We start from the raw sequence: 19,897 nt of genomic DNA, 5'->3' as shown, positions 1-19,897 counted from the left end.
GAGGGACATCTAGTGGTGAAGCTTGATGCTGCATTGTGCCTTCTTGCAGAGATATTGCACTGTGAAGCCAAATCTACTGTGGCAATAGAGAATAAAAATCAATAGCACTCTATTCTAAATATCATTCTCAAATTAGATATGTGAAAGTTAACTGTGATATAAAGTTTCTTTCAAAACAGCATGTAAAGTGCGAGGATATAATGGGTAATTTGCTGGCTCTGTGATGAGAATAATTAGCTTTAATGTCTGGTAAGTCAGTGTATTAATTAGCAAATCATAGCGTTCACAACTGTAACATTGCGTTCAGAACTTAATGTCAGAGCCGGCAACATAATGACACCCAGACAAGTGTGCTGCACTCTACCATATGCGTATAGAGAACATTTACATGGAAAATAGGACCGTCTGAGAAATATTCCATCCCCCTCTTTCCTTCATGTGGAAGACATGCTGAATAAATATTTCATTCTCCTCATTATTTGTAGCGTCAGAATGTTTATGGCTATTCAGCCGGTTTATTTAACATAAAAAAAGAAAATAGAACATATTGCAGGGCACATAGCAACAATGACAGTGGCGCTCGGGGTCACACAAGCTGGCATGGTCTCATTCCACTGTCCTGAGCCTTAATAAAGGGGGATGGGTGTTGGTGTTCTAGGTCATACAGGTCATATGAGGACCATAGGCCTGGTATGAGGTATAACAAAGTTGCAAAATCTGTAATGGGGCCCATGCTTACATGTCTTATGTTGTCAAGAGGCCTATATTCCAGGGACCAGTAGCAATTGCTACCTCTGATCCCCCTATTGCTACTACCCTGGCTCTAATAGCGTATACAGACAGAGATTTCTTCATGAGACAACCTATTTCCTCCTAGAGATGTATAAACACTTCATAACTGGCCATTGCTTTTGTCAAATGGGTGTGTCCTTACACCTATTTGACAAATTTGGGCAGCAGTAATTGTTCAGTCTACTAGTGTGCTGGGACACCCCCTAACATAGTTATTTATACATTTCTAGGAAGAATAATATAATACAGTCAGTGACATGTAAGCTATGGGGCCCATGAGGGGAGGGGGCCCTGCGGTTTACTGTACCAGCTCCTGCACGACATAAATCAACTGTGTTTTCTTAAATCCACCACTAGTGGGAGCGTAGTGCAAACAGTTTCACCAAGTTCTATGGTACCTACAATAATTCCTATGTACTAGGCTCCCCCTAGTGGTGACTGCAGGCAGACAGTTTTATCAATTACTATGTAAAGAGAACCAAGAAATATCTATCTGCCTAGAAGAGAATTAGCAGGCCATTTGTGTCTTTTGTCAAGTGAAAATACATTGAATAATATTGCGTTCAGAGTGAGCACCAGCCGCCATATTTATAAATCACTGGCGGGAGGGCTAAGTTTTACTATAGAACCCTAGGATATCTGGGTACGCCCCTAAATACAAAGTTACAAGAAATATAGTTATCCTCAGTGTGGTATTCTATACCAGGAGCATGATATAGTAAAATACACCAAATACTCTCAAAGTAGATGGTGAACAATATGGGACTATTTGTGTATTACCTGATCCAGATACATTAGATGGTTTCAATGCGGTTTTTAAGTAATATTCTGTAATTAATTTAATTTTAGTTATGACAACGAAGGTCGCCTGACTAACGTAACAAGACCAACTGGAGTTGTAACCAGCCTTCATCGAGAAATGGAAAAATCCATTACTATCGACATTGAAAACTCCAACCGGGATGATGATGTCACCGTTATAACCAATCTGTCCTCGGTGGAGGCATCATACACTGTTGTTCAAGGTATTGTACCATATATAGCCACAACTTACAGCTCTTTATTGACATTTTTTTTTCCTAAAATTGTCCAACCATCCTCAGATCAAGTTATTTTTAGAGATGAGCGAGTACTGTTCGGATCAGCCGATCCGAACAGCACGCTCCATAGAAATGAATGGATGCACCTGGTACTTCCGCTTTGACGGCGGCCGGCCGATTAACACCCCGCGTGCCGGCTACGTCCATTCATTTCTATGCGAGCGTGCTGTTCAGATCGGCTGATCCGAACAGTACTCGCTCATCTCTAGTTATTTTATCAGTCTTATTATTTTGGTTTTAAAATATCATAGGTTTCTATATGGACAACTATGGTCTGAACTGTGCCCTTATTGGATACATATCACTGGTTCTTGGCATAATATCTGATGTAGTACAATAGGAGTCAATGAGCAGATTGTTTGAAACGATTGGTATTTTTTTTTTATTTTAACTTCCTGAGATATATATATATATATATATATATATATATATATATATATATATACACACACACACAAACACACACAAACACATACAAACACACACGCACGCACCTTTATAAGCTAATGATGATATGAACAAAGCTTCATGTTGTGTCTGAGTCACCAAATCCACTATACTATGGGTCCTGTATTCTGGACCCTAATGGGTTACTGTTGCACTTAGACTGAAACACATAAAAGCATCATATCCAACAACAGTATAAAATGCACAAAAAATATCATTTGTTCTGATGCACAATACCTTTTCCAACGTACTGTAGCTGAAGAACATCTTTTATCTGCAGAGGTCACTGGCTATGCAACATTTCAAGATTGCTTTTTTTCTAAAGCTGAGAAATTCTTTAGCTAATGTGGGCACTTTGGCTTTATATGGAGACTGGAGAAAGTAAAAGGTAGCACATCGGAGAGATACCCTGTAATAAACAGACATACTCCAAGGCTCATACGGGCATGGACCAGTAGACTAGGTGACTTTAATATATGTTATTCTGTGCAGGAAATCTTTTGTTGTCATTATGCAACGCGCGTTTTTCTATAGGTAATGGAAACCCCGTATATAGCCTGCCTGAAAAATTCACTTTGCACCTGTTTGTGTAAATATCCCATATACTTGCCATGGGGAGAAGGTGGTGTTGCTGGTGGCTAGCAATCTGACTCTGTGATTCTCAAGTGAAGCTTCAGCACTGACAGGAAACATATGGAAATAGCACCTTGTGTCCTGAAGCCAGATTTGATAAATGTGTTCCCATGGCATTCAGGCATGAAAAAAAGGATTTTATTTGAATAATATAGCCTTTAACATATATTTTATTCGGTTTTAGAGGATTTTTCTCTGAGACACCTATCCTCTATTTTACATAGGATTTCATATAATATGACAACGCTTATAAAATTCTTTATAGTGAAATTTACATTTTTAAGGTGTAACATGGTGTGTGAATGTAATGGTGTAATAGACTTGTTTTCTTTTGTCACTTGTATACATGCAATGTCTATTGAGATTACACATAGCCTGTTATTTCAAGGTCATTGTAGCCACCAGTTAATAATTAAAGCAATAGGGGTCTTCCCAACTGGTATATTATACAAGAGTTGATGGGCATGGACACAGCTGTACGTCCTATGCAGTTACAGTAGATCAAGCTCTCTGAATCTGGAACTATAATTAACATTCTAATGTACTTAATGGGGAGGAATTCCTAAGTGTAAGTGACACATTTCTCTACTCTATCTCCCCCATACTACACAACAGTTTACTCTACAGAATGTGTTATTGCTAAAAACTGATAACAAGTTACCATCTTATAGGTTCGCTTGTTTTTTAAAGGGAAGACGACACTGGGAAAGTGGTTGACTCAGTTATTTAATGATGAGCCCAACACTAGGGATCATTATGGCTGCAGTGATGAGGTCATCCTCTTGGCTGCAGCAGTAATGTGCCTCTTTACTGCGCCAGTAATGTGCCCCTATAAGGGCTCGTCCACATCTGCGTTCTCCTCTCCGTACTACAGGTTTCCATTTCCTGCATAAAACAGAGCAGGAGACGGAAACCTGCAGGAGTCTTTCTCACCCATTCATTTGAATGGGTGAGAAAGCTGTCCGGCCGTGAGCGGCGGTGAGCGTTTTATGCTCTCCGCCGCGAAACCGGGTTTTATAATCCGGACACAGAGTCGGACATGCAGTACTCTGTGTCCGGATTTAAAAAACCGGTTTCGCGGTGGAGAGCATAAAACGCTCACCGCTGCTCATGGCCGGACCCGGTCTGTGGTTTCCGTCTTCTGGCATGCAGAAGACGGAAACCACAGAACGGAGACCCTGAACGCAGGTGTGAACCTAGCGTAATATGTCGGTAATGTGCCCCTAGACTGCACAGGTAATGTCCACCTATACTGCGCCGATAATGTGCCCCTACACTGCGCCGGTAATGTGCCCCTAGACTGTGCCAGTAATGTGCCCCTATACTGCACCGGTAATGTGCCTCCATACTGCAGCCAATCACAGGCCTCAGCAGTATACAGATCATAATTTCTAAGGTCGTTAACTGACTGCAGTGGTAATATGGTGTATACGGGGATGTCACTCCAACACTCAGATATACACTGACAAGGAGCATCACAGCCTGGTGCTGAAAGCAGGAGGAGAAAAGTTAAGTTAAGTATTTCTTCTTTTGTTGCTTTGAAACAATTCATAGTGCTGGGCTGTTTATTAAATAAATTGGACAATCCCTTTAAGGTGGCCATATACTTTTAATACCTGTCTGCTGAACAACTATGTGTTCCTAATAGGGAAAGAAGAGTACGATCTTGGCACACACGTCTTGCAGGTGCTTATATCCTTGGGGGGAGGGGGGGTCTGACTGCTAAGACACCGCTGATCCTGAAAAGAGGGGGTGTTTTCTCCTACCTCATATTTAGCCTGACCACATCCAGGCTGAATATAGGCGTGTTTCTTGATGGATGGATGAACCCACGCTCCTTCTCACTTCAATGGTTATCTTCAGCACTCCCATTGAAGTGAATGAGAACACTATCCACCAAGTGGTCAGGCTGAACATACAGCGGAGTCAGGTATTTGTCCTCTATCCTATGGATTGAAGATTAATGCTTTTTTGGGCATAGATCCTTTAAAATAGCTTGTAGAAATGTATACTTATCTTTATAGACATTGTAGTTATAGCCTTATATACATCAGTGATAAAAACTTCACTGTGAAACTTCACTGTGTTCCCTAAGGTAGTCTGAAAGGTAGTCCTCACTATTTACCTGCAGGTAATATGTGCTTTGAATGCTATAGTGACATTTTCAGTGATTAGTCACTACAGTCATTATATGGGTAGTCTGGTCTTCCCCTCTTTCAGAGTGTTGAGCTGTGGTCAGGGTACAGATTACTACTAGGGATGTGAGTGCTACATGTAAGTACAGTGCCCACAGCCAGCAGAATATGGTTACAACAGCCAGAAGCTACAGCAATCCAAAGCTCTGTATAGGCTGAACCCAGGCACAACTACCACAGGACCTGCTTCTACTTGTATAAAATAAAGCACATTTACATTCATGAGATAGGTCAATATCATCTATTTTCCATATACATGACTCAGGTTTTGATTCCCCTTTGCGTTTCGGGCTGTGATGGACAGTATCACAATGCATTTTGTATAGGGCGTACTGGTGTCTCCGATGCACACTGCATGTTGAAGACAGACTGTGCTAAATTAAATATTATAGCCTTTGCAGGGATTTACGAGCGGTGGAAGCCACAGCAATGTTGTTAGTGGAGATTGTCTGTAACCGGTCTTGCTTGATGTCAGTGGTGTAGAAATAATTCTCAGGAAGAGCATGTCAGTTTTATCCGATGACAGCAAGCGGATGACCACAAACTTCAAACAGACAATGAGATAGTCAACAAGATAGCCAAGGCTTCATATTGATGTATTGGCCTGTGAAAACGGGTGATTATCAGATAGTATTGTCTGTAAGCTGCAGCAATAGCACAGTAGATCCCTTCTTCAAATGTTAGCTTCTACATGCTATCCCCTAGGGCACATATCTAAATGTCTAAGAATAAAGGAAACATAAGCAATTGATCTTCTTGTACTAATCTGTTTTGTTCTGCTGATCTCAGCTCTGTGAAAAGAGCCCTTTGAGCAAAAGCGGTTTCTTCCTTTTTATTTAATTCTATTTAGAAATGAAAGTGGAGAGAAAATCTATAAAAAGTAGATGCTCTCAATACAGGTGTATTGTGTCAGCGGAATCGACACTGGCGAATGTGAGGTAAATGGGAAAGCCCGGCACAAAGTATACACCTGTGTTTCTCTATTTTATCTTCACAGAAAGGGAAACAACAATCATTTTAATAGACATCTGGCAACCAGATAAGAGCGAGAGTGCATTAAAGTCAGCGTGAGACATTCTGCCGCTGCAATTTAGGGAAATGAAAATCTCTATGCTTCAAATTTAAAGTGAACTTTCACCTTTTTCATTCATTGTGGTGGAGTGTCTATGTATGCATGTATCATGTAATATGCATTAAGTACACATTTATTATAGAATATGCTACCCACTTATTAAGGAATATATATCTGCTATTCATTTATTAAAGGGATTTTTTTCAGGTTAAAAATATTGATGACCTATCCTAAGGAAAGGTCATCAATATCAGATTGTCTGACACTTGGCACCCCCACCAGTCTTATGTTCTCAGCAGATGATACATAAAAAATAGGCAGTGCTATTCTCTGTGTAGTGGCCAAACCAGGTACTGCAGCTTAGGTTCGATGTCATGTAAAAGGGAGTTGATCTGCAGTAACCTGGTCTGGCCATGACACAGATAACAGAGCTGTCTGCTGCCTGCTCCATTATCTGTATAGGTCAGCAATGTTTTTAGGCTGTAAAAACCCAATTAATGTGCATTTACTAAGTAATATGTATTTACTACCAACTTATGTAGTTCTGTTAACTGTAGATAGCAGTTGTCAATAGTTCTTCAGCATATTACATGTATAAAGTGAACTCATTTCATGATATCACTAGCACAATGCTGACAGTCTTTCAGCAGTTCTATTCAGCAGAACATTACTAGGTTAGCAATGATCTGTCCAATAATATTATGGCCACACATCCCCTTCCAACCTTGGGTCTAATGGCCAAACTCTCAGCATCCTCGATCCCTCTGATATTTGGGTGATTTGATCCATGGTTGGGATGACATTGGCAGCCGTAATATGGTCTGGGAAATGCAGACCCATTATGACCGTGTGCAAGGGGCCTTAGGGTGGTTTACCCGTAAAATAGCTCAGCAACCCTGATATGTCTGTACAAGTAAAAATTTGTAGTTCCCATCAAATAACTCAAAGAATCATTTTTTTCCAATTCTATGGCGTATCATTCCTCTGTTCCTCCACCTAGACATATCTGAATAAATTAACCCCTGGTTTCACCTGTCTGAGATGTGTCCTTACACTGACCAATGAGTGCTGATAGTACTGAGAGGTCAATGAATTCAGAAATTTCTCTAAGGAATGATAGAGGAAGCCCGCAGACTGCACTTATAAAACCTGTGCTCCAAAATTGTTATTTCATGGGGAAAGCAAGTGACAGGTCCTCTAGAGGATTGTGCCAATTGCAATCTATAAAACCTATAAAATTGGTAACACAACACACCATAGAATAGTCTGCTAATAAGAATTTGAAATTTAATATTTTAAGTGAAAGGTTTTTTTCCAAAATGTTTATATTAAAAAAATAATAATTTGGTAATAAACATAAAATTTATGAACATTCGTTGAATTTTCATTTGCTATCACTTAGAAGATACTTCATAAATATGTATCTGCATCTCTGGAAGAGCCAGTATTGCTGCCATTGGAGAGATTACAAAAGAATTTCACAGCCAGCATGGATTTTGAAGTAGCCATAACAGTAGCCACATTAGGTGTCCGTCAACATACACAATTTGCAGTATATAGTTAGAAATAATATTTATAAAGTGTTGGGGAATATAGGAACTCTCTATATAGAATACTGTCACTCAATATGAGGATGTTCTGGTCATATAATATGATTGATATTTGGGTTTATCTACCGTAAGCAATGTCTTCAGTTTTCTAATAGTAATATTTGGTTTTTCCCCAGATCAAGTAAGAAACAGCTACCAGTTATGTAGTAATGGAACGTTACGAGTGATGTATGCTAATGGGATGGGGATCAGTTTCCATAGTGAACCCCATATTCTTGCCGGTACGGTGACCCCTACAATCGGTAGGCGTAATATTTCCTTACCCATGGAGAATGGACTGAACTCCATTGAGTGGAGGTTACGAAAAGAACAGACAAAAGGCAAAGTGACTGTATTTGGAAGGAAGCTGCGGGTAAGTGTTATCTGTGTTGACTTACTACTGTATAGTTAACTGAGAAAGTCTATTTCTCTCCTAAAGAACATTGTGTGTTGCTCTTTTTATTAAAAGGAATTTGGACAAATATATGACAGATGCTTATTGACCAGATACAATTGAAAAATGTTCAGTTATGTGCACAGAGCCTGGAGTATTTCATTTTTACATTTAGCATAAATCACAGAAATGAATTGAATAAATACAGAAAGACAGGGAGGCAATATATTCCAATAATGAGAAAACCAATATAAATGACAATGACATGGGGATATTAATATAGGATCACACGGTACTACCTTTGTAGGATGGAATGTACTGTAGCTTTCAAATCATTTTATGTTATTGAATTTTAGGATCTGCTTTATGGTCTCATGGCATATTAAAGGTAATACATAGCAGTAGCACTAGACAATTTAGTCAATGTCAGATCCCAGAGCTTTTACGGCATAAGAGACTAGCCCTCCAGGTCGATTCTCTATATAATATGATTTGTTGATGTTCTGGAATTCTGAAGTTACTTGTTCTACAGTCCTATAGATGCATGACCCAAACCAAGCAGCCTCATTACAAGGGAAGAAAGTGAAATATAACTCTTCTTTTTGGTGATATATTTTACAGTGGATACATATTGTCTTTCCATCCATAACACAGAAGTTTATGGCCTATAATTACACCACTGCCTCATATACCGGATGAGCAAGACTATCTTGTATAAATCGGGGGGGGGGGGGGGGGGGGGTTTGTCTTTATTGGGCCTCACCAAGTCCATGTCGTAATTTAAAATATTGCTCAATTCAATTATTATTTGTTTCCTAACTTCTGCATAATCTTTTAAAAAAGCCCCAAAAGGAGTCAATTAAATATGTAGCTTGTATTATATCTACAGAAGACACGCTATACTATTAACGTATCATGCCACAACGTAGCTACAGAATGAACATAGTACTTAGTAGGCATAAGCTAAAAATACTTCCATTTAGAACAATAGTGTTAATAGTACAGCACAACTTCTGCCAATTTAAAGGGGTAAAGACTTCTATATAAATGACCTATACTTTAGAATAGGACAGATTGGTGGGGGTCTGACTGAAGGAGTCATTCTACTCTTCACATAACTCTGATGTCACATCCGTAACAAGCTTCTGCAGCTCATTCCTATTCAAATGCAGTACCAGGTACAGCCACTAGGCTATGTACTGCACTGTGTCTGGTATACAATGACGAGGCTGCAGTGGTCCTCCAAAGGCTGATTAAAAGGAGCGCTGCAAACCAGACCCCCAATGACCTGATATGGATCTCAGAAAACGCTTTTGACAGTTTCACAACCTGCGACATATTATGTGAGGAGTAGGTGCCTGTCCCCATGTTTGGGACTAATAAACATGTAAAAAAAAAAATACTGCAAAATATGAAAGAAATAAAATAATAAATCAAATACTTAATATTTTAAGTATTTGATTTATTTTATTTCTTTGATATTTTGCAGTATTTTTTTTTTTTTTTTTTTACATGTTTATTAGTCCCAAACATGGGGACAGGCACCTACTCCTCACATAATACTACAAATATCTATTTTCTCAATATGTTTTTCTAAAAGAAAAATAGTAATAATAAATATTTGGTATTAATTAGAGATGAGCGAACAGTGTTCTATCGAACACATGTTTGATCGGATATCAGGCTGTTCGATGTGTTCGATTCGAATCGAACATCACGTGGCAAACTCCAAAAAAATTTGATTCCCCTCCCACCTTCCCTGGCGCTTTTTTTGCACCAATAACAGCGCAGGGGAGGTGGGACAGGAACTACGACACCGGAGGCATTGAAAAAAATCGGAAAAAGTCATTGGCTGCCGAAATCAGGTGACCTCCATTTTAGACGAATAGCGGATTTCAAATCCGGGTCATATGAGAATGTGAACTTTGTGACTATGAGACAGGGAAAGCTGTACAGGCAGGGATAGCTAGAGATAACCTTTATTTAGGTAGGAATATTATTAAAAATAACTTTTTGGGGCTCTATCGGGTGTGTAATTGTGATTTTTGTGAGATAAACTTTTTCCCATAGGAATGCATTGGACAGCGCTGATTGGCCAGAGTACGGAATTCGACCAATCAGCGCTGGCTCTGCTGGAGCAGGCGGAGTCTAAGATCGCTGCACACCAGTCTCCATTCAGGTCCGACCTTAGACTCCGCCTCCTCCGGCAGAGCCAGCGCTGATTGGTCGAAGGCTGGCCAATGCATTCCTATGGGAATGCAGAGACTTAGCAGTGTTGAGCCAGTTCTGCTCAACTACACCGTGTGCCGGTCAGCCCATCAGATGTAGCAGAGCCGAGTGTGCATAAGGGTTCTAGTGCACCCTCGGCTCTGCTACATCTGATGGGCTGACCGGCACACGGTGTAGTTGAGCAGAACTGGCTCAACACTGCTAAGTCTCTGCATACCCATAGGAATGCATTGGCCAGCCTTCAGCCAATCAGCGCTGGCTCTGCCGGAGGAGGTGGAGTCTAAGGTCGGACCTGAATGGAGACTGGTGTGGAGCGATCTTAGACTCCGCCTCTTCCAGCAGAGCCAGCGCTGATTGGTCAAATTTCGTACTCTGGCCAATCAGTGCTGTCCAATGCATTCCTATGGGGAAAAGTTAGCTTGCGAAAATCACAAGCTGACAGGGATTTCCATGAAATAAAGTGACTTTTATGCCCCCAGACATGCTTCCCCTGCTGTCCCAGTGTCATTCCAGGGTGTTGGTATCATTTCCTGGGGTGTCATAGTGGACTTGGTGACCCTCCAGACACGGATTTGGGTTTCCCCCTTAACGAGTATATGTTCCCCATAGACTATAATGGGGTTCGAAACCCGTTCGAACACTCGAACAGTGAGCGGCTGTTCGAATCGAATTTCGAACCTCGAACATTTTAGTGTTCGCTCATCTCTAGTATTGATGTGTCCATACCAACAAAATTGCTGGTCGCATATAACCCAAAATGGTACCAACAGCAGTGGATCCTGCAAAAAACAAGACCTCACTCAATCACAGTGATTGAAATATACGATTATGGCTCTCAGAATACGATACGTTGATCCTAAAACAAATAATTTTAGGCATTTAAAGAGGACCTGTCACCATCTGGGGCACATGCGGAGAGCGCTGAATTCAGCACACTACCAGATTTCACATTCTTTGCCCCTCATGAAGAGATATCGGTGCCGGTACTGTAGCTCTTCAATGTCAGAAGGGCATTTCTGACAGTCAGTCAGGAATGCCCTTCCTCACAGCAGCGTCTATAGCGCTGTACTGTGAGAGGAGGTGTTCCTTACCGCCCAGCGATGCCACTGAGTGGTATGGAACGCCCCTCCAGTACTCATCTATGGACGAGTACTAACAGGAGAGGGAGGTGTTCCTCCCCACTCTCACTGTACAGTGCTATAGAAGCTGCTGTGAGGAAGGGTGTTCCTGACTGACTGTCAGAAACGCCCTTCTGACAGTGAAGGGCTACGATAAAAGCACTGATAGCTCTTCACCGGGGGCACAGAACAGGAAAGCCAACGGCTAGCAGTGTATAAAACCGCATGTGTCCCAAGTGGTGAGAGGTCTTCTTTAATTTATTGTGCAAAATTAATAATATACATATATATATATATATATATATATATATATATATCTAACGCAAAATAAAATAAATATATTATACATATATAAATTTGGTTTCATTATAATCGTACTAATCAGCAAAATAAAGGTCATATGTTAGTCATGATGCCCAGCGCACCACACTAAATTTAGAACTTAAAAAAAAAGAGTTGTGCATCTTGTGATCACTTTTATAAATTCTGTTAGTTGAGTTTATCGAAAAATAAGAGGACAACTCACTGACGCTCTCCTTGTTTGATAATCACTAGTATAGAGCAGTCTTATCTCTAATCAGACATTGGCGCCTAGGCATTGATTTAATTTTATTCCTACTCTTTAATGCTTTCTATCTAGCTTTCTAGTATTTTCATGATATTTATCATTTGCTGACGCACTGGAAAAAAAATGTCAAAATTGTCGTACCATCAGATGCTGGAATAAAGCCATTTTCCTTTAGTAAAATTGCGAAGTAAAAAAAAAGAAATAAAATAAAGTCGGTAGAATTGAGTGAACTGGTGGGAAATTGGGTCTGTTTTATAGAGATACATTTACTAATACTTCTATTTTAAGTTGTTCCCAGGTAAACGTTAAAATCCATTCTGTGCCGTATTTCTGTTGAGGTCACATTTTTATCTGAATTTAAATTATTCATTATAGTTTCCAAAAAAGTAATACAATTTATCTGCCTGTGGCATGAACAAAAAAGTGCACCTATTCCACATTGTGCAGAGCTCTTTGAAGGAGAAAAAGTGGGGAAGCAAAATAAAAGCTTGTTATAAAAGTAATCAAAATATACTACTGTTGTAAAATATTTAGCATGTGCCCTTTTAAAAAATATTTTCTTGCATTAGCAGTTTAATAAACAGGGGGAGATGCAATTTATTGTTGTCAGAGAATGAATGTACAATAAAAAGAATCTTTATCCTTATTATATCCAGCACCTTTACAGCTCCTGGCAAGGTACAAATAATCCGCGGCTGCAAAGTGCGAACTGCTGATTTGCGATTTTTTTTTTTAATTTTTTTTTTTTTAATTGGGACTTTAGTATGATTCAGTTCATAGACATTAAAAATGATGAAAAGAAAATATGGTATTGAAGGACATAATAATCATTTCATGTTCTTCCAGTAAGGAGAATGTTACAAAAAAAATGCAGTAAAATATAATGTTAGGACATGACTAGAATGCCACAAAATTTTAACTGGTTTAGATTCATGTAGAATATGCAATTGTTTTATAAGAAATTCCTTGATATAATCTATTTTGCACATTGTGAAGTAATCTGACAATAAGCTCTGAGGGCTTTGGAGACTTATATTATCCAGGCTTCATGCATAGAGAACAGCAGGCCTCATAGTTTCTGGGTTCTTGAGTTAGAGATTGTTGTTCCCAGGGAGTGGCTTTGGAGGAGTCTTGCCCTGGGCTCATTTGTGGGGGCACTTGAAGGTCAAGATGTACAAGGAAAATGTAGAATACATGAATCACTTGAAGGAATACATTATAATTCCAATCACATTTATAATACCAGGTGTCATGTTAGCGGTACATGATATAGTGCACATTCATGTATATGTATGTTTATACCCATGTTTTTATTGTAAGCATAAGATGAGATGAGAATTTTAACATTCTAACAGGACAGTAGATTTTGTAGCTACAAATGATATTGTGCTGGCTAGACTGGAGTGTGGAGTCTAAGGGATCCCCTGAATTTAATTCAAACGCCTACAAGGAGGTCTAGTCTTTGCTGCACAAGGATCTCCAGGTCGTGGTTCACAGTTAGCAGTGTTAAAAAACAGGAATGACAGGAAAACAAGACCAGACATATGGGAAACAGTACAGTCAAGCATGGGATAGAAACATGGACACCAGGAACAGACCAGAATGTGGAATCAAGAACATAGACACTTGGAATAGATCAGGAGCTGGACCTTACTCACAGCACAGGAAGTCTGACATACTATTGTATACAAATGACAATGAAAAGTAGACTGCCCCCAGCATCAAACATCGCTGTCATCTACAATGTTGCTCATGACCAAATTGAGTAACACCTTAGTAATATAACAGTCTGCAAGCCAGGTGTCAGGATTGAAACCCAGAAACTCCTATGTCCTAGGCCAGTGATGGCGAACCTTTTTGAGACCGAGTGCCTAAACTGCAACCCAAAACCAAATAAATTATCACGGAGTGCCAACACGGCAATTTAACCTTAAAACTCTGTGGGTCCACAATTGCGGACCCACAAATTACAGTCATGTGACTGGGGCTTTACAGATCTTGTACTGAAAGGTAAAGGTCTCTGCATTCTGTACTTTTAAACAATTAATTTTCACTATTTACATCGCACAGGATCTGTTTTATAGTTACCGTGCAATGTTATTACATCCTGTACTAATTTCACGTCTGCTATAAAACAAATACTGTGTGATATACATAGTGAGGGGACCCCACACAGTACAATCTGCCCCTCAGTGGTCCCCCCACACAGTACAATCTGCCCCTCAGTGGCCCCCCACACAGTACAATCTGGCCCACAGTGACCCCCACACAGGATTATACCTGTATACTCCACAGTAGCCCCCTCCCACACAGCATGAACTGGTCCACAGTAGAACCCTCCCACACAGCATGAACTGGTCCACAGTAGCCCCCTCCCACACAACATGAACTGGTCCACAGTAGCCCCCTCCCACACAACATGAAATGGTCCACAATAGCCCCCTCCCACACAACATGAAATGGTCCACAGTAGCCCCCTCCCACAGAGCATGAAAGATCCACAGTAGCCCCCTCCCACACAACATGAAATGGTCCACAGTAGCCCCCTCCCACACAACATGAAATGGTCCAGAGTAGCCCCCTCCCACACAACATGAACTGGTCCACAGTAGCCCCCTCCCACAGAGCATGAAAGATCCACAGTAGCAGCATAAAATGGTCCACAGTAGCCCCCTACCCGCACAGCATGAAAGGTCCACAGTAGCCCCCTCCCATACAGCATAAAATGGTCCACAGTAGCCCCCTACCCACACAGCATGAAAGTCTACAGTAGCCCCCTCCTACACAACATGAAATGTCTACCGTTGCCCCCCTCCCCTGACAGTGCAAACAAACACAATATAGTTACCTGAAGAGCTGCCGGGTGTTCTCTCTTCTGTTCACTGCGCGCGCTGATGACTTACGTCATCACACCCGCGCTTGTTCAGAGGTCACACTCTGTAGTCAGTGTAGGCCGCGTAGTACGCGTGGCCTACACTGAGCTACACTGACAGCTTTCAGCTGGATGCGCATTTGCACAACCAGCTGAAGGCAGCGATCGCTCACTAACGGGGAATCCTGCATCGGATTTGCCGTTAGTGAGCGATCAGGGCGACAGCACGCGTGCCAGCAGAGGGGGCTCTGCGTGCCCTCTCTGGCACGCGTGCCATAGGTTCGCCATCACTGTCCTAGGCAGTAGCTCTACTCACAGAGTTCCTGGGGATTCTAGACAGCTTTCCTAAACCTATCGGGTAGTGTCTTGGTTTCTGATATTCTTGCTTCATTTGAATTCAGATGATCAACCCATTGCATTTATTTTGTCTGACAAATGGCTGAAAATGTCATCAATCTTCTGGAATGTTTTGCCAAGAACTTGATGGACCTGTAGACTTCATCTACTATGTATGCTGGTTGATAAATCTGGTGCATCTTTATACTATCTACTGTCGTCTCACTTCACAATATCTATTTGTTGGCTTAGTATATGCCAAAATATGCAGCCACATTTTTGCGCACAATGTTGCATCTTCAGACATAGCCTTTCTACTAAGGTTGGGTTCAGCCTTCAGTGTAGATCTGTCATAACTAGGATAAAAAATCCTGCAGGCCTAATTGTTTTTCATCTGGCGATTTCATTTAAAAAAAAAGACGGACAATTGACGGAACCCATTATAGTCACTGGGGTCCCTCAGGCTCCATTAGTGTTCATCAAAGAACTGAATTGTTTTTTTCTGATGGATTAGAAGAATGGAAACAACTACGCAGGAGTGACGCTAGTTAATGCCATGCCCCCTTGTCAAACGAGGCACAAATAATGTCAAACACTAAATGTGGTATAACGTATGTAACAAGATTTTGGGGCCAAATTGCTGAAGAATCCTGGAGCATTTTCATTAGTAAACCTACTCCAGTGTCTACAGAAATTCTCCTATTGACTACAAGCAAACATCTGACTCTACAGAAGAAAGTAATAAAGTAATAGCCTATTGAAAATACATAAATGTGCACAAATATGGTGATTTGAAAGGAACATAAAGCATGTGTATTGCTCATTTATGAGGAGGCGACTATGACCATCATATCCCAATAAAGCATTGATATGATTTATGGTGACACGTCTTTGCTGACTTGTAACCATTTCCTTGTTGCTGTTTAGCCTTTTAAGTGCTTTTGATAGCCATTAGGCTCGGAGGGATATTGTAGCCTTATAATCTGCCATACAATTATGGAGAGCAGTTAACCTTCCATGTACATGACATGAGTCACAGGGAATCAATCTGTGGTTATCATTAGCTACCGTCCATTGGCGACCGGTTTCTACTACTTGACTTTGAGAAGAAATAAAATGAATATTGTTTTACATGCAGGTGCTGCGCCTTGAAAGAGAAAAATAGGGCACATCTGGCAATCCAATCATTAACAATGGGATTTTAGCAAAGCATAATTGATTTTGGACTTAGCAGTTGATTATTTGCAATAATTAATCTGTTTGCCTGAGAAGTGAGCTCGGCATTTTCACTTTTATTCCCTTTTTTTTTTGGAGAAAGTAGCAGCCGCCAGCAAAATCCTGACACTGATTATTAAAAAGTTAATAGAGGTACTTGTGGTAATTAACCAAAGTTAAATGCACAAGTCTTCCAAGTGAAACCTCGCTACAGGTTAGATTTCCTGGCGTCATGTTTATGCAAATGAAAACATTGCTTTATCTATCAACACCTCAGAATTTAATTGTCTGGTGTTAGTTCCCGTTAAAGTAATCACATCTCTGTTTAGCTCTTCTTAAATGAAAATCACTATGAGATTATAGAAGGATGAGTGGACTGAAAATGTAATTTGAAATGAAGTAGAAAGTCTAGAGTTAATTTGCATACAGGCAATTTGCATATTACGTTCACAGAATCCTACTTTAGGTCTCGACAGTTTCTGCACAAGACGGCGGCATCATTTGCTCTGTGACGTCTCCATCTTTAACGTTCCGGCTTCTAACGCCGTGGAAGAATCGAGGAGAGCGGTTCTGCTGTGGAGTGTAATGACTTAAAGTGAAAGCCTACTTCAAAGTGTATTGGGCTGCTGTAGATTCAAATTACAATGACACTTTTCCCCCCAGTTCTCCTTTTTGCTTTTATGAATCAGGGAGATGAATTAGCTCTTGATACATTTCTCCTAGTTTGACTTCTATAGTTTCCATGACAACCTCGGTGGACATTTTAGGCCATCTACTGAATTCTGTTTTTTAGCTGTAAACAGCGACATAAAGATAAAGAAAAGCTAAAAACAACTGGAGTGCCATTTTCCGAGGAATAAAACCAAATATAGATTTTCTGTCGGCATGGGGAACCAGTACCTTCCAAGAGCCGTGTCTTGCTAACTGTAACAGAAAGATATGAGGCATGTGGCAAGCCATAAGAGTTTAATGAATCTTCTGAATAACTGGCTCTATTCCTGCCAATTAATAATGCTGCCTTACAGAGGCCAGACTGAAAATACAGAAATGGGGAAAGATAAAATATGTCAAGTATTACGATGTCGGGTACACTGTAGTGTCATGCATTTACAAAGCTGCCTTCATCCTGTAAAGAAATTAAATCTGAGTCGTTCCTCCTCTTCTGAACTCCACAGTCTATTGCTATACAGTAACTGTAGTGATCTGGCCACAAGCAGACTAGAAGTAACCGTACACATTACATTTACCTAGGCCAGAACTGACTATTTTAGAAGAGCCTGCCAACTATCTGATGTGTATGGGGGGTTGGGCCTCCAAATTGTTAACGCTTATATGTCTGATCTTGTAAACCCACTGGCAGAGATGTCTTACAGGGGCCAACCCGAGTGTGTACATATATATATAGGTCAGATAGGAAGAAATAGTTGTTTACCAAACACAAATCTGTTGCTCTTTCAATCAAAAGCTTTTAAGGGTGAGGATATATCCCCAGTACTCCTGATCTGTCGGAATGTCTACTGATCTGCATATTATCCCCTTTCCTATAGATATGGGATAACGTGCTTAGAAGTGAAAATCCCTTTAACCCCTTCCAGGCTGTCCATAGACAATATACGTCCAGAAGATGGCTGCCTTGTACCAGTACGTCCAAGCAGAGCACTGCAGAGGACATGCAGCAGCTGAAACTGGGAGCCGGCTATAACTTCAGCCGGAGCTCCCAGAGAGAAAGCAGGGAAGGTTTATTACCTTCCCTGCCTTCTCAATCGCTGTGTATACTGTATACACAGCTATGAAAGCCGCCATAATGCAGCCGCCCTCTGACCCGGTGGTCACGTGATCCGCCGGGCTCAGCGTCTTCTAAGAGCTGCTGAGTCCTACAGGACCCAAATCAGCTCTATAAGTCTAAGAACAGTGTGCAAGAGGCTGCATTCCTGCTACAACTGGGGTTAAATGTACAAGCCCCAGTTGCAGGGGAAATCAGCCTCCCTAACAAAGAAAAACGTGATCAGATGTCCCCAAAGGTCTCTTATGACATTATGGGGACACAATCTGGAAAAAAATATATATATAGAAAAGTTTTATTAAAAAAGTAAATAATTTAAAAAAGTAAAAATACACCAATAAAACACCGTTATTAAAGGTTATAGCCCCATACCCGATGACACCATACAAAATAAAAATTACAGTAACGGAGAGGAAAAACTATTTTATAAAGTTTATCAGAACTTTGTGTTATTAAATAAAATTAAAAAAAAAAAAAAAAGTGAAAACCAGACACGATTTCCCTACTATTTTGTTTATATTTTCCCAGATATATTTTTTTTTTTAAATACATTCAAAAATAAAAACAACATAAAAATAAAGCCCTATGTGTCCCTGAAAAAAGACGCAAAAATTATTTGAATGAGACATATGAGAAAAATGTTACAGCCCTCAAAACTGCACATACAAAATTAGAAAAAAAAAACAAAAAACTAAAATGTGTTTGGTCCTGGACCACAAATTGGCCCGGTACTGAAGTGGTTAAATATCCTCCTGTCATGGCTGTGTGAAAGCAGTTTTGGCTCAAAATAAAAAAAAAACTGCAAAAAGGTTGCATGTGTCATTCCAGTCCTTCTACCCTCAATAGTTGATAGAAAAGAAGGGTATACAACATTGACGTTTTCTGGAAAAATTTAACATGTAATTTCATCATATTTGTCACATTTACTAAAAAAAAACAAAACCTGAAATCACAAAGAAGGGAAATATTGAAAATCCAACTGTGCGGCTGCCGGCTCTCGCCTTCGTTTTTCAATTTCTCTCCATGCAAATTACATTTCCTTTATAAGACAAAAAAAACCTTCCATACCAGCCAGAAATGTTCTCCAGAAGGCAGAGGAACCCATTTACAGTGGGCAGTTTCAGGACTCTTGATCCTCATAAGATTAGGGTATAGGGTCTTACCCTGCTGTAATAGCAGTAGCACCTGTAATACAGCTGTAAAATACCAACTGTAGGTCCGATCATCCAAACTAACATTATACCATTTTAGGTACCTTGTTCCTTATTTCTGTGCTATGTTACACTAGTGTCAAATTTTCCTTATTCCTGCTGAAATCCCTTCCATAACTGACAAAAAGAAACAAAAATTTAGCAATTTGACATTAGCATCAAATATTCTCATGTACAAAAACCTCATCGCTATCTTTAAATGGGAACTCTCAACAGGATGGCAATAACTTGACCACTGAGACGCCTTCAAATCAGATGAATTGGGGTATTTTGTTCTCCATTCTGGATGAAGCAGTGGTCAATCATTGCACACATTGCTCCATTCATTGAAATGGGAATGCTG

General features: G+C 40.2%; 1 protein-coding gene across 6 annotated transcripts in view; it reads left to right on the top strand.

Moving 5' to 3' along the window:
• TENM2 (teneurin transmembrane protein 2) overlaps nt 1–19,897 on the top strand; it is a 1,311,127-nt gene that overhangs the window by 1,275,759 nt on the left and 15,471 nt on the right. For all 6 annotated transcript variants that reach the window (XM_075274735.1, XM_075274734.1, XM_075274733.1 and 3 more), the window contains 2 exons: nt 1,642–1,817; nt 7,966–8,201. In XM_075274735.1, the coding sequence (XP_075130836.1) occupies nt 1,642–1,817; nt 7,966–8,201 (412 nt within the window). The remainder of the gene's footprint in view (nt 1–1,641; nt 1,818–7,965; nt 8,202–19,897) is intronic.

Source organism: Leptodactylus fuscus, chromosome 5 (genome assembly GCF_031893055.1).
Source record: "Leptodactylus fuscus isolate aLepFus1 chromosome 5, aLepFus1.hap2, whole genome shotgun sequence".
NCBI classification, from domain to species: domain Eukaryota; kingdom Metazoa; phylum Chordata; class Amphibia; order Anura; family Leptodactylidae; genus Leptodactylus; species Leptodactylus fuscus.
The sequence above is the reverse complement of the archived record's forward strand: the minus strand, read 5'-3'. Positions and strand labels throughout refer to the sequence as shown.